The sequence below is a fragment of the Symphodus melops genome (genome assembly GCF_947650265.1).
Source record: "Symphodus melops genome assembly, chromosome: 6".
NCBI classification, from domain to species: domain Eukaryota; kingdom Metazoa; phylum Chordata; class Actinopteri; order Labriformes; family Labridae; genus Symphodus; species Symphodus melops.
In genome coordinates, this window is record NC_136696.1 from 11,979,125 (window position 1) to 12,006,000 (window position 26,876).

General features: G+C 42.5%; 1 protein-coding gene across 3 annotated transcripts in view; it reads right to left on the bottom strand.

The window, feature by feature from the left end:
* brsk2a (BR serine/threonine kinase 2a) overlaps nucleotides 1-11,188 on the bottom strand; it is a 163,527-nt gene extending 152,339 nt beyond the window's left edge. For 2 of the 3 annotated variants that reach the window (XM_079347007.1, XM_079347008.1), the window contains exon 1: nucleotides 10,724-11,186. In XM_079347007.1, the coding sequence (XP_079203133.1) occupies nucleotides 10,724-10,817 (94 nt within the window). In that variant the 5' untranslated portion in view covers nucleotides 10,818-11,186. Of the gene's footprint in view, nucleotides 1-10,723 lie in introns of all 3 variants that reach the window. The other variant, XM_079347006.1, reaches the window with a different exon arrangement.
* Between the last annotated feature and the right edge of the window lie 15,688 nt (nucleotides 11,189-26,876).

A 26,876-nucleotide genomic window follows, 5' to 3' on the forward strand; every position in this document is an offset into this window, starting at 1 on the left:
CTTGTCCAATCTACAATAAACACTTTTTTAGGATAAAGTGACTCTTTACTGAGAAAATATTGGAAGCAATGTAAAAACAGCAGCATATAGTATAAATATATAATTGTCCTGTTTTTTCAACAGTTTATTTAAGTATAAATATAGATCAAATATTTTTTGTTGTGCTGCACATGAACTCATGAAGCCGACACACGATCTCATACTCACAAATGGTTATGTATATGATTCTATTTGTTATGCGAGTAAACGTTTGTTTGTTTGTTTGTTTGTTTTCCCTCACAGTGGGAGGGATGTGCGATACAACAAGAGAAATGGGGAGGGGATAATCTCATTAGAATATAAACCTCATCATGACTTCATAGTTTAATAAACATCTCTGGAGATACAGCAGAAGCAATCATTTGAATGTGAACCATATTGCATAACTTGATTTTTTTTTCCCTTTACACACATACTCGTGTGTATCTGTATTAATGTAATTGTTAGGCGATGGAATTGGGTGGTACATTAGGATGTGTCGAGCTCTTGCGTCTTGCAGACTGACAGGTACTGTATATACTCCAAAGGAGTAAGCTAGATGTACAGATTTAATTGAATTTCCTCTGCTATTGTACAGGCCCACAACACTCAGGCTTATCCAGCACCTGAATTGCTGCCAGTAAGATATAATCATCGAGCATGAAATGAGCCCTACCTGAGCAGAATGGAAGTGCGAGGCCAGGAGGCTGCAGGGGAATACCTCCATTAGGCAACAAGCGAGGGAACAAGGGAGCAGGAGAGAGAGAGGGGTCAAGAAGGATGCATGAAGAGTGGGAATAGGGGGATAATGGCAACAGAAATAGAAAACAGGAATGGCTGCTGTTGGGTCTGTAAAGGTAACCGAGATTAAATGAATGGACAGGAAAGCCTTTTGGATATACGTGTTCTGTAATACATTTTAATACATTTTCAAGGCAGGAAGTCAGTTTCATTAGCAAACGAATGATGCGAAAGAAGTTATCATTCTCAACTCAATTCAGGAGCTTAAACAATTGATTTGGACTCTATGCTGCGCCGCGACGATAATTTCTTGACAGAGACTCAAATAAAATGTGTTGAAGGGATACAGAAATAAGAGCAGAGGAAGCTGCTGCTGCCTTTCAAACAGAAGCAAACAGGTGGAGAGTGCGTTACCCAAAGAGGGAAAAAAAATAGCCATCATAATGAACATAATAACACGCTCACATAGGCTATGGTTTGCCACACGCATCAGAGCTGCACATGTCATCAGAGAGACACAGACACACAAATGGACATGTTGGCTTACATTCATGCTTTCATCATGTGAACCAGCAAAAACATCAAAACAGCTCTGTGGATGGCAGCTGACCGGCCAAAATTACAACTTGCATGTTTGTGCTCAGCATGAGTAAAAGCTGAAGAAAAATGTGTGTGTTGCTATTGTTATGGTCTTTTTGGAATATGATGCACAGCAAGATCAGGGAAAACAATTCTGAGCAAATCTATACTTCAACTTCATCATTTCTTTTAAGCATTGACTTGTTCTAAAAGTGGAAATATGGGCCATGACCGGTAACCTCTTTTAAGGTTAAATGGAGGAATGGATTGCCAAGTAGAGAAACAAGCCTCTTGAAAAGGTAGTCCAAAGTCCAAAAGGGAAAATAAAGTGTGTGTGTGTGTGTGTGTGTGTGTGTGTGTGTGTGTGTGTGTGTGTGTGTGTGTGTGTGTGTGTGTGTGTGTGTCTGGCTCGTGAGCGGTTCTCCCCGCTGTGACTGCGTTTCCTCCAGTGATGACGTCAGAGCTCTGCTGCAGTTCGAGGCAGAGCTGGGATTCCTGCGGGAACTAAAGCGACATCGACTCTATACTGCCACACAGCACATTCCTGCTTCTCGGTGTGTGCGTGCCTCTTTTTTTTTTTTTTTTTTTGTTGCATCATGTGAGGCCTCCACTGTGCATCTGTGTGCCTATTTGTGCTGAATTTGAATGACAATAGATGCAGTGACCCTGAGAGATGCTTTACCGCTGTGACTCTTTTTGCTTTTTTTTTTTTTTTTTCACACAGAAACTGTGTCCTACTGTGAGCCGCCCCCCCCCCCCCCCCCATCTCTGCCTCTCTCTCATGTTCATGCGTGTCCCATGAGTTACAGCGCTCAGACACTGTTATGTATCGGCCGAAAGCCCAGGAAACACGCAGCGCACACTAAAACCCGTTCACGCACGGGCGTACAAACTACTTTACAAAACACAACAGCTACATCTGAAATAAGCAGCTTTTAGTGCTCTTTCACTTAATCACCCCATCAACTGCTCCATTAGTCGTGAAAGACTGCAGGAAAAGACGAGAAGTATATAAAAAAAAAAAGATGAAAGAAAGAAGGGCAAAGGAAAGGGAATACAAGTCAGAAAGAACAAGAGAGGAAAAGGTCAAATATTCTTTTGGCCCCTGAACACAGCGTCATTTTTCCACAGTTACAGAGAGCACTCGCTGGATTGCAAAAGGCCAAAAGGTCACGCAGGCTGATGGATTATTGCTTCTGTACAAAGGCCTTTATGATGGCCTCTGACCTCACAGCAGAGCAGAATTGGATTTAGTGACTCAGATATGTAGAGCATTAAAAGGAAAGCAAACTCATCATTATTCACAATACAATAAATATACATTTTCTGATGCTAAGCTTTGTGTTTTCAGTCAATTTAAATATAAGAGTGCTATAGTTTATTTTCTTGTCTGGTCTGCATGCAGTGACACAGCCCTTTCAGAGAGGTGGAAAAGTTTGTTGATGAATTATGCATTCTGAACACAGTACCTGATCTTTTAATGTTTGTCTAGTTGCTCTGAGGGGAAAAGCTGAAGCCATGTTAGTGAACTGTCAGCCAATAGAAAAGAGGGCGGCATCCAAGTGGGAGAGCGTGCTAGCCGTATTAAAAGATTTATGCCGATACACTTTCACAAACCAGTACAGCACTACAAGGCCAGAGATTTGGGAGAAAGGAGCTCAGACTGCACCAACAATTCAGGTCAGAATGTGTGTGTGTGTGTGTGTGTGTGTGTGAAGGGGGGGGGCGGGGGGTTAACGCAAAGACTCTCACCAGACTCACTGCCTGAAGTATGACGTCTCCCTGTGTTCTGATTTCTGCCTGATGCATAGTCATGACAGAGGGTTTGACCTGGCAGTGTACTCAAAGCCTGATCGGATAAGGTGGCAACATGAAAAAAGCAAACAGAAGAAACAGATTGTCTTGGCCGGACCACTGATGCAGCAACACCGTGTTTGAGGTGTGGGGGGGTTCTGTGAAATTGGCAACGACCTCCCCAGAAGTCATCAAAAACAGCAAAACCATGCCACTCCTCCTTCCCCCCTATCCATGAATAACAGACTCATGATAATATCAGTCGGAGATAAAATAAGTCGAGTTGGCTAACATAGTGTTTTGATTCTTTCTAGTCTGGCCAAGTGTCAGAAGTCGGTGCCACAGAGAGCTGCCAGTGCAGCTTGTTGCTTTGTAACCAGTCATGCTCATCTAACTAAATCTCATTGAGGGTTGTCTGCTTCCTTTCAAATGCAAAGCCACATCTCAGGTGTTTCAGGCATGGGGCGACGTCGTGCTCCATAGCCTAAAGTGCAGACAACAGAGCGAGAGGCAGTGAAAACTCTGAATGCATCACAATTACTCTGCTCTCCGCCATCTGGGATGCACCGCACTCAGTAAATGAGTGCACAATTTCATTCATGTTCTTTTTCTTGGAAAACAGTCCAACGGGAGTTGTCAGCAGGTCTGCTGAAGCAAAGGCACTGTTTGTGTAATTTAAAAGTCATTCATTTGCTCTACTCACACTGAGAACATAACACAGCTTCAGTAAGTAAAGTTTCTTAATGGCATAGAATCCCAGGGGAAATCGACAAATTAGCTAAATATGTAAATTTCAATAAGTTGTGTGCTAATCCATAAAAAGCACACTTGAATTATGTTGAATTTCTTCAAACTGCTTTTTGATGCCATCCCTCTATGAAAGTAGTCAATTAAAGAGTAAGATGATGAATTTAACAAATGCAATCCGTGATCCATTGGAAAAAAAAAAAAAACATTAGCAGGATGCAAATTTCAAAGAGAACCCTCACACGGAGAACCAAAAGAATAATTTGAATGAATAGAAACAGCACGTCTATGACAAATGGCTCAGTGTGAATAGTGAAAGTGCACTGCAGCAGTTGGAAAACTGTACCAAAGTCAAGGTCACTGGCCCACCTATCTCTTTGATAATGGATAAGGTACAGCAGGACAGACAGAGATGGGGGGGGATGAGCACTGAGCTTCCCCCCTGATCTGAGGACAGCCTGCCAAGGCTCGCTGAGCTGACAGCAACTAAAGCCGAGGCTCCCCACATGTGCTAATCTCCCAGATTTAAATGGGAACACAGCACACAACGCAGAGAGCACAGAGCAGGGCAAGCCTGTCTGATCCATGACCGTATGTCTGAGCACACGCACAAACACGCAGCCAGCACAGACGCACACGCAGTTCACATTCATTCAGATACATCGTTTCCCTCTCGTGTGAAAAAAATCTGTTGAATACAGAGATAAAAGTCCGATGAAGGCAAACTTGCGTTGTGCAACAGAGTTTGATTTAAACTTCAGATTTCAGCCACTTGAAAAGTCAGGAAAAAAAATAAGAGAAGAAGAGAGAGAGAGAGAGAGAGAGAGAGAGAGAGAGAGAGAGAGAGAGAGTTAGAAAGAGCATTCCCTTCCTTTCTTCATAAGGGCAGACTGGGAACCAGCAAGAAGCAGGGAAACCATGACAACCAGACAACCATGCTTGGCAACCAACCCAGTGTTCTCACAGTCAAAGCCAGACATGCGGCTCAGCAAGGGTTAATCTAAGCTGAGAGAGAGAGAGAGAGAGAGAGAGAGAGAGAGAGAGAGAGAGAGAGAGAGAGAGAGAGAGAGAGAGAGAGAGAGAGAGAGAGAGAGAGAGAGAGAGAGAGAGAGAGAGAGAGAGAGAAACAGGCTGATGAAGCCTACTGCTGTGCGCTCAGACATTTAGTATACTGTATGTGTCTTAAATGGGTAAATGTTTACAAAGGCCGGGTGAAGAGGAGGCTGACTTAGTGACCAGCTGAATTCTGGCATGACAAGTGAACTAAAACAGAGATACGAGTAAATCCCAAAGCATTATTCTGTTGAAGCCGCAGTGTGAAAACATATATAAATATAACTATTTTGAGCCCCGCTGGTAACAGCGTGTTTCTGCTTGTATTCTCTTTGGAAAACGGTTTCAATGAAATTCTAAATAGCGCGAGGCAAAAAAAAACAAATTTCTCAAAAACTCAGCAGCCGAGCGAGGCTGGGGACCTCAGCCAGACAGAGGGAGGAAGGGGAAAAGATTGTGTTTGTATGGATGTGTGTATGCGTGTGTTGTGTCATGGTATAAATGGTGGAAAATGGACCCAGGAACCATGTTATCCTAACCTGATTCTCCATGCTATTCAACATGACAGGCAGGTAGACGCAGACTGGGGGATAAACGGAGTTAGAGGGAAATACAAATAAGATGTGATGGGGCCTGTCTTAAAAAGTACACACAATAAATACACAAACACTCATTGGTGATCACCCTCAGAGACCAATTCTGCGATCCATCTCTTATTCACTGACCTCCCATCTAAAGATTGAACCCTTTCCTCCTCTGGGGGTCAGCAATAGAGAGATGAACATCAAGGAGGAGGGGAGGATAATGAAGAGAGTGATCAATACTTTGCCTTAATTAATAACCTCCACTGCAGTCAGAGCATTCAAGACCGCTTCATGCTCTCTCAATTCAAGGTGGGGGGGTTTTCCTACTTCCACTACTCCTCCTTCCCTTCCTCCTCTTCCTTCTCTCTCCCCTCTCCCAGTTCTCCCCCTCTTTCCTCATCATTAATCTCTGAAAATCGTTGGCTACATACATTCCTCCCAATCGATGCAATTCCACCGAGGTCTTGTCTGATTTACCACATGGCTGAGTCCCTGTATGAATCTTGACTGGCCCGGGGACGAGGGACATGAGGGGAAGAGAGACGCTGAGGCGTATGAGACGAGAGGGGCGCTAAATGATGGAGACAATCATCATTATATAACTACAGTCAAAGTCACATATAAGACAGCAGGAGAAGCACTGTTTCAATGTACTTTAGCCGCAGTTTCAATTTGTGAACACATTGGCTCCGGAATGGCCAACACAAAGGTGTTTATGTCTAAAAGCTCACAAATAGACACCATATGCATGAGCTTAGGCAACGACACACTCAAACCTACACTCCAACCATTTAGGATACATTTCAGGGCTGAGGGAGCAGGGCTTTGGCTTTAGCCACACATTCAAACAGCTGAGACCATGCTGGCTTGGCTTTCTGCTCCACAGCTCTGATCCAGCTTGCTAACACGGGGCGCGACCAGCTGGGAGCAACTGGGCTGAGCCGTTGGGTCGAGGCTTTCTGACTTGAATCCCTGAAAAGAGGGGCCTATGACGGCAGCCTTTTAACTCTTCTTTCCCTCGCCAATTTAAGGTCAGAGCTGTATACTTTTGAAGGTGATCTTGAGAACGGAGTTGAGATAGACACCTGTGTTTGAGCTCAACACGGGTTGTCAAGATTATTTTCAACGGCACAGACGCGAGGACCGGCGAGAGTTTGAGCACCTGCGCCGCACGCGTCCGCGCTCACAGATGCACTTAGCTTCTGTGGATTCGCCAAGTGGTTTTTCATTGACAGCATCGACTGAGCATTCCCTCCCTCACTTGTCATCATCAGGAATATCATGTGCGGTGAAACAGTATGGATCTCTTTCAGCAGACAGGAAATCTTTTGGAGAGCCCATTGATTTGAATCAACCACCCTCTGCTCACCAACTATCAATCAACGTCGAATTAACGGTTTAGCATTAGCATGAAGTGCGCTACATGTCTCCCAGAACGGTGTGGTTAAATTGTGCATGCATGTGAATGTGTAAATGTGCTAAAAGAAAGTACCCAATGGTAGCTTTTCTTTCACACTCTCAAACACAGACACGCAAACACAGGCAACAATTGCAACACTGAAACTCAGTAAGAGCAACAAACTGACCGGCCTTTTGCTGAAATGGAAACAACAAAAACAGCAGGATGTTGGATTAAATGGCTCGTAAGCCCGTTGAAGCCAGAACAAGAACTCTCCCAACAGATAGACAGAAACGAGGCAAGCTTAACAGAGAAAGACAACAAGACACAACATCACAGGCAGCTTTTTGTCAGATGAACAGTCCTGAAGCCCCCGAAGCACGCGTCACTTCACTCTCTAAAACGTCAATCAAACAATCATGGAGCCTACACATCAAACTCCACCTCTTAGCCTGTCAATATCGGAGTTGTGCCAAAAAAACAAGGACTTACTCTGGATTAGCATGGCAGTGTTTTCCAGACAATAGGCCTCTATCCCACAAATCAAAAGCCTTCAGGAACAAAGTGAAGGCGAAGCAGGGCACAGTTCTCCAACGATTTAGCCCGTCTTAAGTCACCACACTTGCAAAACTACAAATCCACAATCTTTAGCCTGATCAAATAAAGCCTCGAGAGTTAGAAAACAAGATGGTCTCTTCTGCGAAGCAACCTCTGATGGAGACGTTTGAAAGGAAGTTCTTTGTTTTAATATCTAATTAATCATCGATCTCATCTCTGTCAAAGATGCTGTAGCTAAGGAACATCTGCTAAAGGCTTGTGATACAGAACATCATACATCCTAAAAGGTAACACAAGGTGCGAACTCAGTGTTTAACGCTGTTTGGCAATTTCAGCCATTATGAGAAACTGATAACTCTTAGACCTTGACGCATTCAACCAAAGATACCCTATACTGCACAGTCCCTATACGAACCATCTCACAGATACAACACCCTTGTCAGGTTTTACCATTCAAGCACATGATTGTAAGAAATTCCTCCATGCTTCTTTGGCTCTTGCCCCAATCAGTAACCAGTCAAGCAGGTACAATAGATCTATACATCATCGGGCCCCAATGCACACCTGACAAAGAAGGAACCCTGCACTTGATCTAAACCAAAGATAAAGAGACACGACTAACGGAAAACAAGGAGATGGCATATCAAAGACTGGAAGAAAAGCCAGGTATATCGTGAACAAATCCTCCGTAGAAAAACAATGCCTGGCACATGCATCAGAACTCCCTCTTTGTACTTCAAAGGAACATGGGGCAGCTACGTTGTAAAGCTAAAGCTGGCCAACCTCTCTTACCTTTGGGCCACGTGAGTGCGTGAGTGAGAGCCGAAGAGACTTTGGCTGTGAAGGGGATTAGATCATGAAGCCAAACCAGAACCACTGTGATGGCCATGTGTGTGTGACGGTTTGTGTGTATCTGTGTGTGTGTGTGTGACAGGACACGGCCCTAATCACTTAATGAACATGGAACAGCACCACTCCTCTGAGCAGGACAGCCAGATCAACCAAAGGACCGCTTTCTCCTTCTCTTATAATACCAGCCAATCGCAGCTTGGGAATGCTCACAGGGGACTTAGGCCACTGGACGGTCCCAGCTGCCACTCGTGATGGGGCCCAGCTGATTGGGCACCAACAGTTGCCAAGTCAACCCATTTCCGCGGGTCCTGGGAAAGAGATCTGACAGATTAACGAATGGTTAATGGGCGAATGGGATATTATGCACTGTCATTAATCTAAAATAGGGTTGGCATGGAACAGCCACACAGACGCCAGTAAGCAAATGATTTTTCTAACACACAACACACTAACAGATAATGTAATGCCCTGTAACTGCTGCAGCCTTGAAACACGCAAATATAAATGGAAAAACACGGCCTACAGCACTGAAATGAATAAATATTCAATTGCACGAGTTTCATATAAGAACATCGAAAGTCAAAATGGTTTGGAGGACAAAGCTGCTATACTGTATGTCATTGTTTGCTCTGCCATGCCTTTGCCTTTGACATCCAAGGCTGTGTAAAAAAAAAAAAAAAAACACATCCAAATCCGCCTCAACACTCGCATAAATACATCGTCAGCTGCGGATGATCTCAGAGACACCATATCATTAAACGTCTGCACCCAGTGGACCATAGAGCCAGCACAGCCATAAACAGCCATTAGACACTCCTGAGAGCTATCTGGAGGAAAGCGCCGCCTGCCTGTGAGTGATCCTCCTGAAAACAAACGTGACTAAATGTGAGCAGATGAAGAAAGGGAGTCTCGGCGAGGTGTTTTCAATATTGCATTAGTTATGAATCGGTTATGAGAGACTGGAACACAGCCTGCAACACTAATTTTTGTTTCAACATTGTTTGATCATACTTCAGTCATCACACCACAGATTAGAAGAGAACTTGCATTTCAAGCTGAATAAACAGACTTTGGATGCGATGTTCCTGGATTGTAAATAAGTAGGAGATTTGAGTGAGTGCTGTCTTGTAATGTCCAACAGTCAATGAAGGATCAAAGACAAAAGGCAAAGAGACAAACACCTTTTAACATCACTGGGGACTCGCCAGGTGAACGAAGTGAATATTTCAAGAAAGCATACTGTCTGAGAGACACACACAAACATTTCCACGCACGCTCGGCTGCTCAGCATGACCAGCTGGACCGGGTAGAGGGAAGCAACGCCTTCATTGTAGCCGTTTTAGACAACAGATGGGAGGAAAATCTCTCAGCTGAGAGGAGAGAGAGAGAGAAAAGAAAAAAAAGAGGAATAGTCTTAGCCTCTTTCGCTTTAAGGGTGGTGTTCTTGCAGAGCATGCTGCATCACTCCTGCCTCCATGCACTGGGCTGTACCTCCTCTCACATGGCTCCACTGCTGGCTGCGTGGAGTTGATCGCAAAGGATGTACTCACACAAAAAACAGTACAGATGGATACTGGGCAGAACTCATACATGAACAAGTCATTCTAAGCATGCTACAACAGCATGAAATAATACAGCAGGGGTTCATCTTTTACTGCTAACTGTACATGTGCTATCTTAACTTTAACAAACTGCAATGTCATTGCTGTGCATGCTGAGATAAAACCATGTGCTCATTATTCAGGAATCCCAGTTACATCCTTTGGGTGTGTATGCATATAGATCAGTGGAGCTCTTATTTCCCAGTTTGTGGTGTAAACTGTCAAGGTGGGACCATCCATATCGAAGGAAACCCACGTATTGCAGTCAGAGCCTGGAGGAGAAAAACCTGCCTCCTTCCCTGCCTGCCTGCCTGCCTGCCTGCCTGCCTGCCTGCCTGCGGACTAAGAATAGATCAATGTATCAGGCAAATCGGGATTAACGGCGCTGTGCTCCAACCACAGGACAAACACACACACACACACACACACACACATACACACAAACAGGACAGTCAGGACACGAAAAAAAGTTCATTTTTCAAAGCCCAAACACTGTCTCGGATTTTGCTGTTTGATGTTTTCCACGTTGCTCTGCTTCTGATACACACACCCAGTCCGACGCCAACGCACAACCTGCAAACCAATGTAAAGCACCTAATTCCCCGTCGTCCCACTGTGTTAGTGAAGATTAGGCGATGTCAGCCTAACAACCATCAATTGCCTAACAACCATCTAAAAATAAAAAAGCGGTTAGTTATTTAGCACCTGCAGACACCCAGCCGGCCCATATCAAATCGCTGTCACAATTAAATAGTGCAATTACAGAAGGATGCAGAGAGCAAGCTGTCCCAACTAACCTGTCTGTCCTTTCCCCAGCGTCTTCTCCAAACGGTAAGGTCCCACGTAATTGGCATGTTGGGCACCACTGTTGTCTTTACCGGACGATGACATGTCGAATCAGTGGGAATGTTTGACACTTTTCTACAATAAAGCGCAGACAAATAAACACTCCTCGCGTGGAGGTCCAAGCCGCTGTCGTCTGTTTCCTTTAACTCCACAGCTTCTTCTCGTCCTTGCGCGCTCTGTCTCTCTCTCTCTCACACTGTCGCTTTCAGGCTCTTCTCCCTTCCTCACTCACTGTTTGAGGAGGTGAGGCTCACTCTTTTCTCTCCTCTTTTCTCCTATCGCTGCAGACGAGCCGCAAGTGCCTTGAATATCATGGTTGGTGGAAGCTGTGTTGCCGCTGTGCGTCCGTGGGAGGTGCTGCGGAGCCGTCATGGACGAGTGACAGCGGAGTCATCCAACCAGTGAAGCAGAAACCCTCTAAACCCCCCGCCCCCGTTCCTTGTTGCTGGAGCATCTTCGCTATTTTCTTCTTCTCCTTTTTTTTTTTTTTTTCTGAAAAAAGTTGCAGGTGTTTGAAACAGTTTCAACCTACATAAACTCAATTGTAACGTTGTTTGATTTTGAAAAACGTAGTACATAATGACAGCCTGGAACATTTGGCTGGAACTTTATGGTAAAAATCAATTAAGATTTCCGAAAATTCATGACTTTTCATCATTTTAAGCTAAGTCAAAGAGCCCTTGTCGGCATGTTGTTAGACCATTCAACAAGTTGGAGTCTTTGAACTGTGGATGATTCTTTTTTCTTTCTCGAACGTTCATAATATTATAACACTGAAAAGTATGTTCTCAACGTATGTGCACCTGTTTAACAAAGATAGAATAATAATAATCGAAAAACAATTGATTTAAACATATCAAGACACATTGCCATCCATTGAACTTCGAGCTTGCAGGGACCCATGTGGTTCTTAAGCACTGAGGTATTTGTCCACTTTGGTGCTCTGCCAATCCAATATCAATGAAAACCTAACTACACTCTCCTATTGAAGCTTTACCAACATCACTCAGAGACCGATCTCTCCCTGAAAAGGGTTACAACATTCATAACAAAAGTATACTGATTTAATGTACAAAAGGGCTTTTATACTCGAGCAGAGAATTGTACCAGAGTGTTGGAGAGTTTCATGTTAACTGTCTCCTTCAGTATGCTTTCCCCGTGCTCATCTTTCTAACCTTCTCTCCCTCTAACACACACACAAACACACACATGCACACACACACACATGTGTGTGTGTGCACGTGTGTGTTTGTGTGTCTAAGGCAGGGGGAGAGTGTGTTGGCCCTTTGATTCATTTCACACCCCACTGGTCTGAGACCTGTGACTGTGGCTCTGGCCTCTGTCTGTTCCTCACACCCTGGGAGAGTACAGGTGTCAGGGGACACATGCAGCAGAAAACACACAAAGATATTCATGCACACACACACGCACAAATCAGCCTACTCTGTGACCTCTAAATATTTTTAACAGAACACAAGGTTGAGAGGGCTGCTGAAATATTAAGCAGCAGGATTGCATCAACACCACACCGTTGGCTACTTCAAAGCTGAATTTTAGAAAGCTTCCCTGGCTTTCCTCTAAATAATAAAAACACGACTGAACTATGATCACTGCATTTCAATAAAGTATTACAGCGGAAATTATATTGATGTGGTGCATGTTTTAATTTCATTCACGATCCTCTGCTCAAAGGACAAACAATGGCAAAAAAAAAAATGTAAGCCTGCAGTGTAATAAACATCAACCATTTTTGTGCAGGCGACATGAGTAATACAAATTCTGCTTCTATTTAAGGTGTAAATACCATACTTTACATAAACAAACGTTTTAGTCTTCAAAACAGCAGTGTAAGACACTAAATGTTCCGTCATTTTCATTCATGTCGCAAAGTTTACAAAGTGCACATGGCCCAGTTTGTTGTCTTTGAGGTTTGTGTTGAGCATGTGTGCCGTTTCCCCTGATGTCCTTCATCACACTGGGAGCTGGGCTCGTGCAGGGGAAGGTGTAACACAAAGTGTCACCCACGTGACCACGCGGTGCCAGGTGGACCGTGCATGTGATGTCAGCGCCAGGTGCCAGGTGGGCACCATCTCAATAATGCATCATGCCCAGCCTTGGCACTGGCAAGCACACCACTTTGAAGTGTTCCAGAAACATCTGTAGCTCGAGTTTTAATCACCTTGCCTGTACCTCCCTGCGTCCCATCAATCCTTCTGCACTCCTCTACAGCTCTACATCCCTCTCTTCATCTTCCCCGCAAGGAAATTAATGAGAAGTTTTTGTTTGAGCTTGTGTGTTAGTGTGGGCACGTGCACATGTGTTTATGTGCATATTTACACACACTGCTGCAAAATTCAATCAACAAGATAAACAAAGTTTTAAACAGCTCCTTGTCTTTTGGATGTCTTTGAATTTCAAGGCAAGAATTTAAAAGAGTCCTGATGGAGACACAAATTGACTGTTTGCTAGATTGCAATGGCTGCAACCACAGAAAATAAACAGGATATGCATGCTAATAGTCTCTTACCAACAAAGTGATCAAACTAAACAATGTAATACAGCTGTATTATTGTGTGCAATGCTAGCTCTCTTTGATAGAAAAGACACTGTATTTGCAAAGTAGAGATGTGTTGATGGAGAACGTGTGCCAGAGGGAAGAGAAAAAAGAGAGGGAGAGACAGAAAAGTGGAACAGATTTGATGTACGGCTGAAGTCCAATAACCTTGGACGTGAGAGGGCGCACAAACGACATAATATCTCCACCATGCTGCTGTATAATAAATAGCTTCACAGCAGTTTATAGAGTCGGACCAGTTCAACAGGCGGACGTAAACACATTAAAATATGCTGTGTCTGTGCATAAACTACCAGCAATACATTGTTTCCACCCAGGAACAACTGTTATGCACACAAACACATCCACATGAACCCTCAGCCCTTCGGGGTCGTACAAACTAGTTATTGCCAGCAAGCAGCGGGCTGGAAGCTGTTGGCTGTTACCGGATTGGCCAGCATGGCATGCTTGATTAATTAGCGTGTCATCCACATACAGAGTAGACCATTAGTGATCATCTGCAGACATTTAGAAAACTGGAGAGGAGAGGAATGAATGAAAGGGTAATTTTTGGATGTCCAGGCCTCTGCTTGACACATATTAGAGTCATCTGTTGGCTCTTTGTACTGGAGTGCAGAACACAAACTAATGAAAGACAATGAGGCGTAGCTAAAGTAAAAAGTGACATAAAAAGAGGCAGCAAATGAAAGAAAGGGGAGGAATTTGTGTATATTTTTCTCTATGGATGCTGTTTCTCGTGATATAGATAGCTCATCCTCCCACAGCAGACACAGAGATCTTCGGGTCAAGAAGGGCACACCTAAGGGAAACAATGGGACAGGTTATTCCTTCCACAGTGACATAGGGATCTGTGAAAGAGGCACGTGGTAAACAACATGGCTCTTATTTCCATACCTCACGTGTGGGAGTGTGAGCATGCAAGTGTCAGAGGAAGAGGTTTGTTCTTTTTTTTTCTTCCTGAAGAGCTATTCTCAAGGAAAGAAAGACAAATGATAAATAGAGAGCGTAACAAAATCCATTCACTAAACAAAGATGTAACACAAGAATAACTGCTCCACATGAACAGTAAGAAGGTCACATGTTTATGGGATACAAATGGCATAATGATCCAGACAATAAAGGACACTTGTGCACGTCTCAGAGTGTGAATGAGCATGATGTAGTGTGGGAGCATTTGAGCCACTTCTCTATGCTATTGGTTTGTAAGAATAAACACACAAACCACTTATTCACACACACACACACACACACACACACACACATATGTTCCACCATGCAGCAGTATGTTGATATACTATGATCAGTGGTCGGCTGGAGTTCATTTTAAATGTCAAAACACTGTGCTGCTTGTATGCTGACATGCCTTTGAGTGAGGCTGTGAGGAATAGACTCACCAGAGGGAATAAACCTCTCCCATACACACAAACACACACAAATACACGTGCCCACAGCTGCAACTCCACTGCCCCCTGCTGGTTAGGAAATGCACATTCTTCACTTCAGAACTTCCCCCTCGGGGAGACCCTAAAAGCCTCAATAAAAGATATGGAATCACTGATTGCTCTTTTGCAGTTATGACAATTCACTCTTTTAATTCAAGTGTTGCCTGACAATAAATAGACAAAGCAGCCAAGGAAGACCATGTCTTGGATTTTGTTACATTGCACGAAGTGTTGCTCATCTCCCCTCTCTCTCTGACATCATGAAATCAAATCCACAGTCGTCTGACCCAGTTTACTTCTGTTTCTTCTCTCTGCTGCTGCAGCAACCGCTGTTTACAGCAAAATAATCTCTAGAATGTTGATCTATGCTCTCATTTGAGTTTAGGGCCAAAAAAATGAAACCTTATTGAAGAATCCCATTAGTCTGTTTATGCCAGAGCTCACTTGAAGGTATTGCTGCTAACCTATAAAATTTAAATGGCAGCTCACCATTGTATGTTAAAGACCTGGTGAGCCCCTATGTTCCTGCTCGAGCCTGGTGGAACAGTTTACCTGTAGTCATCAGGCAGGCTTGTTCAGTTGAAGTCTTTTAAAGCAAAGCTAAAGACCCATCTGTTTTCTGTTGAGTATGAGTCTTAATTTCTCTGTATGTTTTCCTAAGAGTCCGAGTGTGTGTTTAAATTTTGTTTTAGTTATTTGAAATGTTTTTAAACTGTATTCTTTATGCTCTGTACAGTGCTTTGATCTGACAGTGCTTTATATATAAATGTATTTTATTATTAATGATGTCTGTTGTTTTTTTTGTTTTGTTTTTAATTAAGTACTCATTATGGATAGAGCTGGAGAGAGGAGCTGCAACTAATTCGATTAGCATTGGAATGAAAATATTTTTTGTTTTCGTCCACATTTGCATTCAAATACCTGAACATGCACAATCAGACACGCCCAGACACACACAAAGCAAGTCATTCCCCTTTAATCATTGCTTTTTGCCATTCCAGAGAACATAATTGCAGTATAAGACAAACTGTTAGCAACCATGTCGAGGGCTTGGCTGTGGCGTTGGATAATTAGGCTGGCTGCATGCGTCTCACTAATCACAGGGACATTTAGTGACAGCATGGGGTGAAGGACTAAAACAACTACATTTAGTCTTAATAAGTTCACTAATCACTCAATCAGCACAATTCCTGTTGTCTCCCTAGCTCATTATCAGTTTAGATTGAAACACACCACACAGAGAGTAGGAGAACAGCCTCACTTGGGATAACTCCAGGTTTCAGTGGATTATAGGGGCATCATATTTGGGGCTAAATCTGTATTTTGGCAACCACTCAAGCCAAAGTTTTTACCGTGTTTGTGTGAACTAGTGAATAAAGGAACAAATTGTGACTTTGCACTCTATTGCGGTCCAGTCTATTTGAAACACACTAGTCAGACAACAGTGCCCCATCGGTCATTTCTATTTCCAGGTTTGTTGTTACTGTACACATATCTTCAGATACATACTTATGTTCAATTAAAAGTATGTACTTCATCATTCTTCCATTTAATCCATTAAACCTATAAGAGACCCTCTCCTGAACCTACTTTGAACCCTGTTTCATTCATGTTGTAGATTCCTGACCTGACAAAAGGAAAAAAATAATAGCCATTTTCCAAAGCGCATACAATTTGCCAATATCCATTTAGGCACGGCTAGGAGCAGTATAGCTTCTGGGGTTGGCTACACAGGTGACCTTTTCTTGTTGTACACTAGCTGAGTACCCTTGAAAATGACTCACACGCACATTCAAAAGCAAGCTTTGCTCTCCAGCCAATTTAAAATCTGCCTCTGGCAATGTCATCTGCTTCAGCCTTTGGAAACCTGGCTCTGTGTGCAAGGTACATGATTTAATGGACTTAGAGGAAAAACACATTGCACATGATGTTTCATGTACAAAAAAGCGCAAGGTGCCTTGATCCTTTTTTTTACTCAACCGAAATCGCTGTTGTGCGGAGAAAACAAAATAATTTAGAGTTTAAGCATTTTTTTTAAAATTTAAAAATATTTAGTCCTGACTTGTAATTGCTGTCGGGATAATCAAAAACACCGTCAAATTAAAAGAGGAGAGAAAATACAGACTGACTGATTGAAGCCAACAAGGAAGCTTGCCTCAAAGTATTGTGTGTACGGTACGACTGTGTTCAACTGAAATGTCAATTCATTTCCAAATCAGTTAACCTTTCATCTGTAGTCTGCTGTCTTCACTCCAGTACTATCATACTGTATCTAACTGTGTTTTGAATCTCAGGGCACTTGTTCAAAAATAAATACAACAAGGTGATATTTACAGGAATTGTGGTTGATGAGCTGGAACTAGGTTTAAATTGCATTGTGTCAAAAATATAAAACAGATCTTTTGACCCCCTATGTGCCCGGTGACTTTATGAGATCAGTGGATGCAGCTGTGCAGGTTATCCTTCGACCCAACTCATAACTAAGGGTGACCTATGTTCTGCACTTAAAAGCCCCTCGACTGTGCGACTCAACACTTTCTTTTAAAAGAAAGCCTTTAGGAATTCTTACATTATCTGCTAATTATATCTAAACTTATGTTTTTTACCAGTCATTCTTCTCTGCTGTTTTTATCTGGATTCTTTTTTCAGATTTCAGTTAGTTGAAGTTATTTTTGAAATGTGCTATATAAAGCAAATGTATAGTATTCTTACTATACTGGTTTCTCCTTATGAATGGTCCATAACATATTTAAATTGTTGGATTGCAGACTGTCTATTTTGCTCTGTTTAAGCAACCGTTAACTCATCACCATAAAGATACATAAAATATGTTTTATGTTTATATGTTGGGGGTTTTTTACATTTATGATTATGAACATGTTTTCCAAATGTGTCTGTGTGTGTAAAGTGTGCTTGTACAATTTCAATTTCCAGATAAATCACCATCAAGGCCAAGATCATGTCTCCTTGCTTTTTTGATGAAGCAGTAAAACTTATTAGGACAGAAAAGATTCCCATTCCCTTCCCCTGATTGTTTCTGTGGTCTTAATAGCCTGCAGGTTGGACTGCAGAGTTCAAGTGCTCCACGGCTCTGCAGAGAGCAATAAACCTTCATTAATCATAGGTTAACAGAGGCAACCCTCTTATAGATGAGTGATAGCTTCTGGATGTCTGCTGTTGTGCTGTTGAGCTGGAAAAAAAAGATTAGAAGATATACTGACAGTCAGAGCTAAGTGCAATTTGGGGGGATATAGTGAAGACTTTGACTGTATTTGCATCTAAAGAAACTTTAAAGCTCACAAGTTACACAAAATACACTTTATCATATTTTTCTAACACTCTTTGTGTCCCTGTCTAAAAAAAACTCTCATTCATGAAAAAACGTCCTCCTCTTCATCTCCTTCTCCACTTTTCAGAAAATGTGTGCTCAAACAGGCCGTTCATGACATCACAAAGTAGTAGGAGTAAACTCTCTTCCAGGTGGTCACACTCCCTCTGAGTCGGCCTTCTCACCTTACACGATAGGGCACGGAGCAAGAAAGCCGGCACCACCCAAGCCCTTCCAGAGTGGCATGGTAAGATGAAGCTCATTTGCATTTAAAGCCACAGACACAGAAACAGCCTGTTCAGAGCAGGCCTGACATATTGGGGAGCTCTGAGACTTTTTTTCAACTGATTGGACAGGATGATAATATGTGACTGGATATACCATTTACAAGAAGGAAGATCTGAAAATAATGACTGCATAAAAGTTTCTTACATAATATTAATCACATTAGGTTACTCTAACTTTGAGAGAAATAACAAACAGGGCAATTTAAAAAATCTTATTATGTTGAGGCAACGGCATCAACGTCTTATAGTAAAAACTTACACTGGCTTTTGTCAGGGATGGCGAGGGGGCTGCAGGTGGAGAAAGGAGGTAGGGGTTGGAGCGAGATGGATGAAGAATTGGAAGGAGGCGACAGACGTGGGCGATGCAGGGGTTTCTCTGGCTGTTGGAGGACAAGCTACAGTGGCAGATGCATTATCAGTGACATCTTCATCCCCGCTGATGCTGGACTCTCTCTGACACCAACACACACAATCACACACGTGCCAAGTTGATTGAAGCCAGTGGTTTGGCCCCACACCAGGCACAGGGGGTAATGACTGTCACCCCCTTTTCCCCCCATCAGCCTCCTCCTGCTTTAATCAGCACATCCACATTTCATCACACATACACACAAACTGTATAAAGGTGCTATTTTCTCAGTCCTTCCTCCTGCTTGCTGAAATGTCAGCCTGGCAGGGGGTAGTGTGGGGTTCCTCCGGAGAGCAATAAAAGCTGATTGGAGTTAAAACAGTTGGTCAGGCCTCCCCGCCCCAGCATCTGTTGGATTACAGTCCGCCAACCTGTCATCTGTGAAATGAAGGCTGGTATGGGAGGAGAGGGGAAAGGCCACAGGAGGGGATGGAGGGACAGACTGCACAGGAGATAGACAGAGAAACAGTGTGAGACAGGAAAAAAAGAGGAAGGGAAAAAGTTATTGTGTAAATGAATTTGAAGTGTGGAAAAGAATATCCAAATTGTCCACAAAACGTGATTTAGAAGACAAGAGGATCAACGGGAACACTAGCAAAGGGTGGAGGGGTCAGATGGAGAGAAGGATGGACACGCTTGACCTTTTGATAAATAATTTTATCTCTCTGTCCTCATGTATCACTGCCTCTGATCGCGGAGGTGGAAGAGCAATCCCTTTGACCCCCTTCAAGCCCCTCCCCCCCAGCCTGATTCTCCTTCTCCTTCTCTCTCCCATCACCCGCTGCTGATCCCACCCAACCCACCTCCTCCACCTGCTATGTCAGTCCCCCTGAGGGAATCATTTTCACTCTAACAACTTCAATTAACCTTACCCCTTCTTGCACACACACACACGCACACACCCCGTGTAGAACCTGCCTGCGCACACACATCTCTCCTCCCAGTATCAATCACAGGTGTTAAGGTCACTGGACTGGGAGACAGAAGCTCCCCCAGTGACATGTAAAAGAATGTGAGGCCACCTGCTACAGCCTACAAACCAGTGCATACACACTGTCCTTAAACAAATAACAGCGCCCCTGTCATAAATCCTCAGAAATAATTAGAACCGGGACAGCCAAAGGAAATGTATTTAATTTCATGCTCGAAGAAATGGTAAATGTGTGCTACATTTTCTGCTCCAGGATTAACTTTTTGAAGGTCAGGAGCTGAGACACTTCAAGGTTGAAGAAAAACATTCACATTCAAAAGAAATAAGGTGAAAGAAAGATCATAAACACACTCTGAGTGTCTCTGTGCCAAATTTCAGATTTACAACTGAGACCCCTTTGACATTGAGACTGCAAGAATTAATCTAAATCTGCTGTGCCCGAATCTCTACAAGCCGAAATGAAATATGCAAAGTCTAATGGATGAATGACTTTGATACAGGAGTTGGATCATTGTTGCTGAAGCCAGTTGGGGGGAGTAATCTGATGCACCCACTCACACAATTTGGCGACTTTTGGTGTGTAAAGCAAATCTGGATTTGAACGATTGCTGTGCTTCCTGGTTGCACAGCAGTAAACAGCTTCCAGGGGTCTTTGGTCTGCCTTTTAAGAAGTAGCCTTTGCTTGTGTGCAGGTATGCACTGCAAGTGTGCACACATGTGTGTTCTTCATGCATGTGAATGCATGTATGTGTGTGCAAAGACAAGGAGGAGGGGGAGGTTAAATCTACACAGCTGTTCTTGAAATCAGAGTTGGCGAGTGTTTTGGATGCCTGCAGGCGGGAAACTCATATCTACCCTTCCACCCGTTTTCATCATCATTTAGCTGCTCTAAAACAATGCCAGACTGCCAAGTCCATAAACGTACAGGAGCCAAAAATGGAGTGTTTTAATATGCTGTAATGGTGGTACAAGGGGTGTCTTCAACCATTATAACACAGTCGGGGCGTAATGATGCACCATATTGAATTAAAACCTCTTTTTATTCAGCTGGTTTGTTGCGCTCATGCTCATATTTTCAATAATAACTCTGAGACTGCACAGATGAGAACACAGCCTGTCTAATCATGTGTTCAATTAACACCTGATAAGGACCAGAAGACTGGGACTGATTCCACATCTGATTGTAATTATTTGCCCTTATGAAGGGATTAAGACTACAGGCAAAAAACAAAGTACACTCAATTAAATGTACTTGTATAACAAGTGTATATATATTCACAGACACAACCTTTCATTCTGCACTAAATCACTCCCAATAACTCTACGACTGCTACATCCTCTCCCTGCACCCTGCAGAGATCTCCCTGGGCTTATCAAGGCATAATTGTTGGTGATTGGTGTATTATTGCTCTGGTTAATCTGCCTGTGGGTGGCTAATAAAGGAGCTCCATCAGGGATGTTATCAATTGGAGACAGAAGGTGTGCATGGAGCGAAACTGGAAGGTAGAAAAAGGAAGCGGAGGAGGGGAGTTTAGGGGAAGGAAGGAGACTTAAGATATGAAGGAGAGGAAGGTGACTGCAGGATGAAAGGGAAGAAGAAAAAGAGTGTTTGATTCATGTTGAAAGACGAGGAAGGGTAAATTAAGATGGGGGGGAAAAGTAACAGAGAACAGACAGGATTGAGGGTTTAAATGTTTTTGTACCAGGATGTGTCTGAGGTGCAAAGAGGGAGCATCGGTAGGCTGGATGTTGTTCTGACAGAGTGTGAGTGATCTTGCTCCTAAGAGAATCCTTTTTATGATTGATGTGGCCTTGTTCCCCGGCCTTAGTTCTGTTTCCAAACAGGAGACGGAGAAAGGAGGAAGCTGTGGCAGGGTGATTAGATTCCCCTCTAATACACAGCAGGTTGAGACACGTATGATATCATCCACAGCAGACCCAGCTCAGTCCCAATGCCCGGTGCAATAACAGCATGTTGGCAAACTGACCTTGTAGCGTGAGAGGGGAAGCAACATGACAAACTAGTGTTTCTGTATTCCACTGGGGGGCGTGAGCTGTGATTAGATTGGCACCCACTCCAGTGAGGGAGGAGGTAGATGATGGAGACAAAAGCAGGTAAATTCGACAGCAAGGACAAGAAGAAGTTACTCAGAGTCGAGGAAAGTTTAGGAAACGTCGCTGCCGGCAAAGTGAGGACATTTAACAACTGGAGATAAAGTATGATTTCACACACGCCTAATAGAACTTCATCCTTCTCCAACAGACTATTACACTGCCAAAGTCAAACACAGAAGCAAGCTTAACACAATTAAGGAACATTTTTCATTTTATTTTAGGCTCGGGCCTTTGTGATAAATGTTGCCTAAAGCAAAGAGCCAATACTATGACAGAGGAGAATTGTCCAGGGGTTGAAATCAAATTCAGTTTATTGTCAGGTAAGTAGTAATACTGATCTGCAGTACTTCATCTACCGCTAAACAATAAAGTAAGTCTTAGCTACCCCACTTTTCTTTTTCAACAGCAGCAGATGTCATTGATTTATTCAACACTGAAGTTTAAATCCAATAAATATTTTACAGCCTTAAAAAAAACTTGAATTTGAATTGATTTCAATATCATAAATAAAGAACAAGATTAATGTTTTTTCTGTTGTGCTCTGATTCAGGGATCAGATGAATGAAATATTTTGGTGAGACAGATTTAGTGATTGTAGCACTGACAGCAGAATGCACTCTGAATACTGACAACTGTCAGGTAATGCTTTATACGTTCCTGTTAAAAACTGCTGCTCACATTTAAATTCAACCCAGCGTTGCTATGAATGAGGAAGTGAGTCTGGAGGTTGTTCCTCTGCCTTTATGACAGCGCCACCTGCTGGAGAGATGCTTGCATTGAGTCAATAGGTTAACAGATGATGGGTAATTCAATTCGACCAATGAGAGATTTAGGCAGCTGAGTATTGTAACAAAAAAGTTTTTGTTTTGTTTTACAAAGACAGTACATAATACACTTGTATTCTGATCTAAGGAAATTCAGGAATCAGGACTTCAGAATAACTATTTCAGAATTTTGATTCAATTTTTGTATTCTATTCTGTTTTGTTGTAAATGCAAAATATATTCAAATGGTTTAATATTTGGCACCTTTGCTTTGAGCTCATCTCTCCTGAAGAATACACGGAGGTCAGCCTGGACTCAAACTAGGGATGGGAAATAATAACTTTCTGGCGATGCCGCAGGGGCGATAGAGGTTGATCTTATAAAATGTTCATGAACAGTCACGAGGTTCACATCAGCAGACCTTAGAGAGTGCTGGTGCGAGTGTGCCGGTGGAGGAGGTCAGACAGGTAGAGGGGAGCCAGGTTATGGAGGGCTTTGTAGGTGAGGATGAGGAGTTCAAAGATGTTGCGCTGAGGGATGGGGAGCCAGTGTAAGGTATGAAGCACGGGGGTGATGTGGTCTCTTGTAAGGGAGTTTTGAAGATACAAGCAGCGGAGTTCTGGATATATTGAAGTTTCTTGAGTGTATTTAAAGACGAATCCTAGAGGAGACTGTTGCAGTTATTTTGTCAAGAGGTGAAGAATTCATGGGTGAGGGTCTCGGCAGCTGAAAATGAGAGAGATGGGCGAAGATGACACTATGGTTACGGATGTGGGATGGAGGAGCCATCGATGGTGAGGGAGACGTCGTTGGTGGATTTAATGACAGATTTGGGGCTGATGATGATGACTTCTGATTTGTTGCAGTTGAGAAAGTTGGTTTGGAGCCAGGACTTTATTTCTGTGAAGCAGTCAGAGGGGGTTGAGTGGGTGGCAGAAGTGATGGCTTTGATGGCAATGTGGAGCTGGATATCAATGGCAAAACAGTGAAACTGAAGTCTATGGTGGCAGATGATGTGACCAATGGGGAGCACGCACGTGATGAAGAGGAGGGTACCCAGTACAGAACCTTGGGGAACACCTTGAACGAGAGAGGTGCATTGGGGGATTTGCAGTGGTTTATGTTGATGAACTGGTCTCTGTCAGAAAGGTATGAATTGAGCCAGGGGAGAGCAGTGCCAGTGATGTTGAAAGTAGCTTCTAGGCGGAAGAGAAGGATCAAATAGTTGATGGTGTCAAATGCTGCACTTAAGTCTAGTAGGATAAGGATATTGAGGTTTCCGGCATCAGAAGAGAGGAGGTGGTCTTTGGTAGTCTTGAGAAGAGCTGTTTCGCTGCTGTGCTGGGAACAGAAACCAGATTTGAATGTTTCATAATTATAGGTTATGGGCAGAGAGGTGGATTTTAATTTGAGAGGCAACAGTGTGTTCCATTAATTTTAAAAAGAAAGGGGAGGTTGGAGCTGGATGGGTCTCAGTTGTTGGGGATGTTGGGATTTAGCAGGTTTTTTTCAAAATGTTGGTGACAGCATTAAGTATTGGAACAGTGCCGATGGAGCGGGAGGAGATAAGTGTTGAGATGATAAGTGAGGATAGTGTAGGAAGGCAGGCCTTGATAAGACTGTTGGGGATGGGTTCCAGAAGGCAGCAGGAGTTTTATTCCCATTGTAAGGTCTGAGAGCTCCGCAGGGGAGATGGGGGAGAACTGAGACAGGGGCATGTAATAACAGAAACTATTCCAGGTAAACAGCTCTGAGGACAGGAAAGAAAAGAGTGATAAGCATTGTGATGCCTACACGTCAAGTCAAATCAAGTCTTCACACTGAAGAGAGGGGGGATTGGACATGTGCCGTGAGTGTATCATGTAAGACTATATTGCGCATTTACAGTATTAATCTTAAAAAAGTAGGTCCATATATATACTTGAAGTAGTTTGGAAAAAGGAAGATCTGTTGTTTTACATTATCTGTCCAATCACTTACTTTACATCTTTGCCTTTAAACTTTTTTAATTTTAAACCTTTTATTATGAGATAATTAATAATGGATAAAATGTGACTCTTGAATAGTATCACCATATGGTTATGTCACAAACAAGGCATGTTTCCACACATCAAGAAAACAGGCTACACGTCACTAAGTGTATGCATTGGCTTCAAATGACTTAATATTAGCTTAATTGTTTTTAAAAAGTATACATTAGGATCAATAATTCCATCAATTACTTTACCTTGACTTCATCAGAGGACATATAGGTATAATTTCAGGTGTAAAATTTTATAAATCAACTTAATAAAATATAACGTGTTAAGTGCTAATGGTTGTGAATCCAACCCTCATTTTGCCCTGAGACGAGAAAAATATGTTTTTCTTTGCCTGGAGGTTTTCTTCATGTGATGCAATATGACACTTTTTGCATCACATGAAGAAAACTTTCAAGCAAAGAAAAACATATTTTTCTCGTCTCAGGGCAAAATGAGGGCTGGATTCACAACCATTCAACACAACTACCATGTTTCTAATGATACACAGCTTCATGTAAATGGGTGAAGTATCCCTTTAATAAGATCTGCCATTGAGACACATAATCACAAATGGGACAAAATAGGCGCTGATCAAATAGCAGCAGGTGACTTTCTTGTGTATGTCATTTTTTGGGGCATTTGTTTTTAGTGACCTCGACATCCTTTTTTTTGGAGAGTTTGAGCCATCAGGCAGGATACGCTGATTACTTAAAAGCAAAGTCCAACAAGATGTAAAAGGATTCTATAACTCAATGACTTAACTCCAATGAAGACCCCGATATTTGATGAGTTTTATTTTGTGTAAATAAAAAGGTTTTATGGACACTTGTGTATACATTCTCAATTTCCTGTTGTTACCTGATGAGCTCTATATTTATGTATTTAATGTTTATCACGGTGTGTTGTTTTTATTGTCTGAGTCTATGTTTGTTGTTTCAACTGGCTGCAAACCAAATTTCCCAGAGGAGACAATAAAATGTAAGTTAAATGTTTGTTTTTAAAACAGAGCATTGTGTATGGGAGTTTTATTTATTAGTTTTGCCTTTTTAATGTGAAATTAAGGACGTTGTACCCATTTCAAAATGTGTAAGCACTTCATGTTGTTTGAATACAAGGCCTAAACAATACAAGGATTTTTTTTTTTCGAATGGTTGATGACAAATATCATAGAGATTCAACTTCTTCCCCGAACAGGGATTATCAAAAGCTTTTGTACATTTGAGTTTGAAATATCTAGAACTAGTCCGGCTGAGAGCACGACTTTATCTAAAAACAATGAACATGTAAAAACTGTTATGTTGCAACTTGTATGGAATGTGTATGTCTTTTGTCATTTTAATCAGTGTTATCAGACTTAGACAGATTTCTGAGAAAAGTTAAACAAACGGAAGATTGAGTAACAAGGCTTTGTGCTGTAACACGTTATTATAGACAGGAGGGGGCGCTAAAATGTAGATGGTCTGAAAATGATGACATTAAACCAATCCTTCAGTCAGGTAGCACATGGCCCTCCAATAGTGACAACCTGTCTAACACTGATATCATTTTATTGTCTTATTTCAAAATCCAACCATAACAGGACAAAAAGCCTACATTTATTAACACACACATTACGCTTCCTAAGCTGAGCTCATTGAACGAAGCAGACACTGGACTCCTGATGAACACAGTGTTCAAGCTGCATCCCTTTTGAGTCATGCATAACTGAAGGCCGACAAGGAAATACCCACAACACCTGTATTATTACTCTATTACATCAGATACATCATGCTAGCTGTATATAGCCTAACATCCAAATGTTATATGAAATGTAATAGAAATGATTCAGGCCATCACTGCAGTTATACAAACAAACAAAAAAACATGAAATCTGGCTTTTGACAAAGTCTTTTTTTTTTTACCATTTTCATCTCCCTATAACAGCCTACACCTTAGCTGTGTGACACAGTCATTGAATTTGTAATCCTGGTGTTAATAAATAAAACTGTCAAGTGTGTTCAACATTGTAGCGTAGAAAGAGCATGTGTCGACTCGATTTTTTTTCTGTTTTATTCATAAAAATGGCCAAAAAACAAAACGCTCTATGGTGAATTATTTTAAAAGAAGTAGGCCATGGCCTTTTCTTCCTGAGACGACGATACGTTCAATCTTCACTGCCGCATCCTGCTCGGGACGTGACATGCGGCACGCGCAGCAGCCACTGACTCACCCGCCCTCATTAGTATGCATACG